We start from the raw sequence: 6073 nt of genomic DNA, 5'->3' as shown, positions 1-6073 counted from the left end.
CTAAGCGCCGAAAACGTGAACACTTCCCCAAGGTTTTTAGATACGCCCAGGCGCCCCCAGCTGAAGGTGGGGATAATGGCATTCTTCAGCATGGTTTATCACCTCACCCGCCAGGGCAGCAACCAGGCCCCGCCTCGCCAACCCAGCTGCCCCAGGCTGGAGGCGATCCTGTTGAGCCTCCTCCCTGCAGCTCCACTCCTCCTCCTCATCTTCTTCCTCAACTACTGGCACACTTTTGGTCATCCTCCTTGTCGTCACAATGGGGCGCCTGACACCATGGAGACCCGGGACCCCACTGATCTTGGGTCCTGCAGGGGTCAGGCGAAAGTGCAGGAGGACCAGAAGGAAAGTAATCTGCCGCATCCAGAATGAACAGAACAAAACCCCCTCACTCCAGGAAGAAGTCAGGAGCCCAGTGGGGGCTGCAGGTCCAGCCCGGAACAACCTAGACATGTGGGGTGCTCCGTGGCTCACGCTTATGTCCCGCAGGCTAGAGCCCGCGCCAGGGTCCGCAGTCTTTGTTTCGGACGCGGAACCAGTACTTCAGCTGGTTACCGAGGCGTCCCCGAAGGGGAAAGGGTGGACACAGTGAGATCTTCAGCACAGCAGATCACTTCGTCTTGGCAGCGACCAGCCCTGCCCGAGCGGCACCAGCAGCCCCATGTTAGAGGCAGTCCCATCAGACCTCCCCCCTACAGCATCTCTCCTGCTTTTTTTCCCTCACGGCTCTAATCTCCTACTTTTGTTCATCCTCCTTGTCACAGTGGGGCACCTGACACTATAGAGACTCAGAAAATCCGCAGATCTGGGGGGTCCTGCAGCATCCAGGCAGACATGCCGGCAGTCAAAGAGGAAAGTCCTCTGAAGCCTCCAGAAGGAATGGAACAGGACCCAGCACTGCTGGAAGAAGTGGGGCACCCAGTGGCGGATGCAGGCCCCACACACCGCGGCGGTAAACATATAAGGCTCTCCCTGGCCCTCGCCTGTTTCCTAGAAGCTGAAGCCGCGCGGAGGCCCAGGGTCGCCCTTCCACACACAGAATAAGCTGTTGGACTGGCTGCCTCACCTAGGACCCGAGTTGCGCCAAAGAGAATCGTGGATGCTGCTTTCCCGCGGACTGCAGTGTCTGTCACTTTACCAACCCCAATAACACTTCTCCCACAGGGACTCCGCGGTGCCCAGCTCTCCAGCCTGGGGATTCTCATCACCCAGTGTTTCCAAAAGAAATGATCTACAATCGCATGACCAAGCGCCACAAACAAACAAACATCTGAGGGAAGTCCATTGGTCACTTCGATTTTTCAAAGGTGACAATTGTCCCTCCTTGAAATCTTAAGAGAGTATGAACAGGCTTTTCTAATGGATGTGCAATTTACACTAAAACTGATTGAAAGGTGAATTCTGGGTCGAATGGAATTTCTAGTTCTAGATCCCTGAGGAATCGCCACACTGACTTCCACAAGGGTTGAACTAGTTTACAGTCCCACCAACAGTGTAAAAGTGTTCCTATTTCTCCACATCCTCTCCAGCACCTGTTGTTTCCTGACTTTTTAATGATTGCCATTCTAACTGGTGTGAGATGGTATCTCATTGTGGTTTTGATTTGCATTTCTCTGATGGCCAGTGATGGTGAGCATTTTTTCATGTGTTTTTTGGCTGCATAAATGTCTTCTTTTGAGAAGTGTCTGTTCATGTCCTTCGCCCACTTTTTGATGGGGTTGTTTGTTTTTTTCTTGTAAATTTGTTGGAGTTCATTGTAGATTCTGGATATTAGCCCTTTGTCAGATGAGTAGGTTGCGAAAATTTTCTCCCATTTTGTAGGTTGCCTGTTCACTCTGATGGTGGTTTCTTTTGCTGTGCAGAAGCTCTTGAGTTTAATTAGATCCCATTTGTCAATTTTGGCTTTTGTTGCCATTGCTTTTGGTGTTTTAGACATGAAGTCCTTGCCCATGCCTATGTCCTGAATGGTATTGCCTAGGTTTTCTTCTAGGGTTTTTATGGTTTTAGGTCTAACATTTAAGTCTTTAATCCATCTTGAATTGATTTTTGTATAAGGTGTAAGGAAGGGATCCAGTTGCAGCTTTCTCCATATGGCTAGCCAGTTTTCCCAGCACCATTTATTAAATAGGGAATCCTTTCCCCATTTCTTGTTTTTGTCAGGTTTGTCAAAGATCAGATACTTGTAGATATGTGGCATTATTTCTGACGGCTCTGTTCTGTTCCATTGATCTATATCTCTGTTTTGGTACCAGTACCATGCTGTTTTGGTTACTGTAGCCTTGTAGTATAGTTTGAAGTCAGGTAGTGTGATGCCTCCAGCTTTGTTCTTTTGGCTTAGGATTGACTTGGCGATGCGGGCTCTTTTTTGGTTCCATATGAACTTTAAAGTAGTTTTTTCCAATTCTGAGAAGAAAGTCATGGGTAGCTTGATGGGGATGGCATTGAATCTGTAAATTACCTTGGGAAGGATGGCCATTTTCATGATATTGATTCTTCCTACCCATGAGCATGGAATGTTCTTCCATTCGACCCAGCCATCCCATTACTGGGTATATACCCAAAGGACTATAAATCATGCTGCTATAAAGACACATGCACACGTATGTTTATTGCGGCATTATTCACAATAGCAAAGACTTGGAACCAACCCAAATGTCCTACAATGATAGACTGGATTAAGAAAATGTGGCACATATACACCATGGAATACTATGCAGCCATAAAAAATGATGAGTTCACGTCCTTTGTAGGGACATGGATGAAATTGGAAATCATCATTCTCAGTAAACTATCGCAAGAACAAAAAACCAAACACCGCATATTCTCACTCATAGGTGGGAATTGAACAATGAGAACACATGGACACAGGAAGGGGAACATCACACTCTGGGGACTGTTGTGGGGTGGGGGGAGGGGGGAGGGATAGCATTGGGAGATATACCTAATGCTAGATGACGAGTTGGTGGGTGCAGCGCACCAGCATGGCACATGTATACATATGTAACTTACCTGCACATTGCGCACATGTACCATAAAACCTAAAGTATAATAATAATAATAATAATAATAATAAAAGAAAAAAAAAAAAAGAAAAATCATAAAAAAAAAAAAAAAAAGAAAGGTGAATTCTGATTCCAAGGTACTTTGTATTCTCAAATTGTGTCTGCTTCCCCTGACCCCCTCAAAATGGGAGTGATGACTACTTGTCTTCTTAGCACTGTGGGGACACAAAGCCTTAGATGGAAGTGTGTCAAAAACAACATTCCATAAAAGGCTGTCACTTCCAATTTTCAAGAAAGGTTGGAAACCAACCATGATGTATGAAGCACTGTCAGCCAAATTGAGCAATTAGTAATACAAAAATGAATGGTATAAACTATTCTACATATGTGTGGCCATGATGGCAATTTACACATCAAAAAAACATGGCCAAATTCAGGAAGAAGAATCTGTAAACTCACAGCTGTTGGGAAGCTTAATGTCTGTGTACTGGAACCTATAAAAGTTACTTCTCCATGCCAGTGTGTCAAAACAAACCTTGAGTTGTTTTATTTCTATGGAATTCCTGTAGAATCCTAATGAGCGTGACCTTCTGGACCCATCTTCACAGCTCTGGTGCCAGTGGATTTGCATTTGCTCGTGTTTCTCCCTATTTTGTTAAGGGTGGAAATATTTAGTGACATGGTGGGTTGGGAAGGTATTGAAATAATGGCTGGGGCCTCCTGGGTGGGTGAGTCAGGGCTCTGGCAGCCTAAGACTTTTTACAAGAAATAAGTTATAGGTAAAGTTAGAAAAAATAAAAAGAAAATGGAAATCATTCTTTCTTTGCCCACCATAAAGAGAAACACACAGAGTCTCGACATGCCTGTTGGAGCCAGCTTGTCCTGGGAAAGTGGGAAACACTGAGCAGGAGCACTGGGGATGGAGGGCAGTTGAGGTGGGGCTCCCAGGGAGATGCAGCCACGGTCAGGGCCTGGCCCACTCAGGCTGGCAAAGGCCTTCTGAAGGCCAGGAAAGATGGCCCAGGACACTGAAGGCTCAGGTGGCTCATCTGAGCCAAAGATCTCTCTAGTTGGCGCTGAATCTCAGCAGCCTTGCTGACGGGGACAGGGGGTCCCTGATCAACCCTGAGGATCTTAGTCACTGGAGGAAGGCGGCTGCTGGTTGATAGGGCAGAAGAGCTGCCTACTGCGAATGTGGGAGTCCACTGCCCAGCAGATGGAGAGAGCCTCTGCGGGTGTGGACCCTAGTGCTGTCAGTCTGTGGGTCTGCCAAGGTGGGCATGCGAACCTCTGTGGCCACACCCATCTACCAGAGCCTTATCTCCTCAGTCTGCACAAGCGTAGGACAGTGGAGACAGGGTAGGATTTGAATGGGAGGCCCCCTAAAAAGACAGTGTCATGAGCTTTGGCCTCTCCTCTCCTCTCTGAGCAGAACAAAATGAACACCTCTGTCCTGTCTCCTCGCAGTGCCCAACACAGGAGCAGGGCTCTTGGCGATCATATCCCTCTGATCTGCCTCCCCCACCTTGCATACTTCTGAAGCTGGACAGAGAACAGGCCATTACAATCTTGCCACAACCAGACAAGGAGCGAGGCAGGAGAGGGCAAGGGCGGTGGAGGCATGGGCTGCACTTCCACTGGTGCCCCAGACCCAGGCTGCATTCACAGGCTGCAGTCCAAGGGGTACTCGGTGTGGCTCCCTGCACCCCTCAGCGGCCTGGATCAGCTGCTGTGGCTGATCATTTCCGAAGGTTTGCATTTATCATTTCCAAAGGTTTTCACAGAATCCCTGCTGACCTCTGGCAGGGGGTGGTTATCTGGTGACCAGCAGCAGGGCCCGTGGCCTTGCCCCCAAGCTGCAGCCAGCAATCCCTGTGCCCACCCAGGCACTAAGCATTTGCGGTGGGCCTCTTTCTGGAAGCTCCCCTTCTCCTGGTAGCCCTCCGTTTTCCTCACGTACTTCTGGCCATCCCCCTTGTCATCACAATGGGACAACTGGGTGCTGGAGACTTGAAAATCACCATGCAGACCTGCAGTCCATCCCAGGCCCGGCCAACAGGGCAGCGAATCGGGTAGAAATGTTGTCTTCTGCTTCCTGGAAGACCAGAACAGATCCGTGCACCTAGAAGTTGTGCTCCAGTGTAGGCTATAGGCACAGCTCATGATAAGACCGGAAGGTGAGCACTCCCTGGTCCGCCCTTTTTTTCCTGGAGGCAGGGGCTTGCCTGGCCAAGGTTGCCCTTCATGAGAGGGAATCAGAGCTTTGTGTGGCTGCCTAACCCCGCCGGGGCAGCGCTGGAGAGAATCGCTGCTGAGGCTTTCCTGCCGGCTGCAGTGACTGCCCCTTTAGGGTCCCTGCAAAAACACCACCCCTGCAAGTAATCCACCGTGTCCTGCTTGCCAGCCTAGGTTTACTGATCATCTGGTGATTCCAAAGAAAACAATCTACAGTGGAATGACCAAGTTCTAGAAAGAGGAAAACACAAACAATCTGTGGAAAGTCCGTTTGTTGTCTAGATTTTTAAAAGATACACATTTTTCCCTTCTTGTTATATTGAGTAGTGCATGAAGCCAATATAATAGATGTACAATTCACACTATAGCTGATTGAAGGGTGAATTCTTATTCTAAGGTACTTTGTGGTCCCAAATTTGTCTGTGCCCACCCCCAGAATCCCCTTAAAAGCAAATATTTATCATTGAGAGTGGATGAAGAAAGAAACTAGGTAGGCAGATAGAGCAAAGAGTCCTCGGCAGAACTTCCCTTCTAACGAAAACCAGCCCAAGACACCACTTTTCTTTAACAAAGAACAGCTCTGTAAGATCAGGCTGCAATCATAGATAAGGAGGCTTGAAAGCTTGCATGGACAGGGATGCCTGCAGCTGCACTGCCCACCTTGGGCCAGACACATGCAACATGAGGGACTCCTCCCCTCTTTATTGGACATGTAGAGTAGGAAAGAGATGAGCAACTTGTAGTAGCTCAGGCCAAGAACCCGCCTGCATAATAAAAGGGTGGGATGTGGGCTGTCAGAAATTTGTGCTCTATGCAGATGACACACCTGGTCCTAA

The 6073-nt window shown here is 48.4% G+C and overlaps 1 protein-coding gene across 1 annotated transcript; it reads left to right on the top strand.

The window, feature by feature from the left end:
* The first annotated feature begins 259 nt into the window (after positions 1-259).
* On the top strand, positions 260-3518 carry LOC129015147 (uncharacterized). Its single transcript, XM_063654289.1, has 4 exons — positions 260-588; positions 765-952; positions 1165-1394; positions 3122-3518. Exons 1-3 carry the CDS (start codon positions 260-262, stop codon positions 1272-1274), a joined length of 627 nt encoding a protein of 208 aa, XP_063510359.1. The 3' UTR covers positions 1275-1394; positions 3122-3518.
* Positions 3519-6073: the final 2555 nt, after the last annotated feature.

This window comes from Pongo pygmaeus, chromosome 18 (genome assembly GCF_028885625.2).
Source record: "Pongo pygmaeus isolate AG05252 chromosome 18, NHGRI_mPonPyg2-v2.0_pri, whole genome shotgun sequence".
In the NCBI taxonomy this organism is placed as follows: Eukaryota; Metazoa; Chordata; class Mammalia; order Primates; family Hominidae; genus Pongo; species Pongo pygmaeus.
The sequence above is the reverse complement of the archived record's forward strand: the minus strand, read 5'-3'. Positions and strand labels throughout refer to the sequence as shown.

Coding starts and splice junctions, on each gene's coding strand:
- LOC129015147 (XM_063654289.1), top strand. CDS start 260: ATGGGGCGCCTGACACCATGGAGACCCGGGACCCCACTGATCTTGGGT. Junction 589..764: donor AAGGGGAAAGGGTGGACACA/GTGAGATCTTCA, acceptor TCCTTGTCACAG/TGGGGCACCTGACACTATAG. Junction 953..1,164: donor AGGCCCCACACACCGCGGCG/GTAAACATATAA, acceptor CTTCTCCCACAG/GGACTCCGCGGTGCCCAGCT.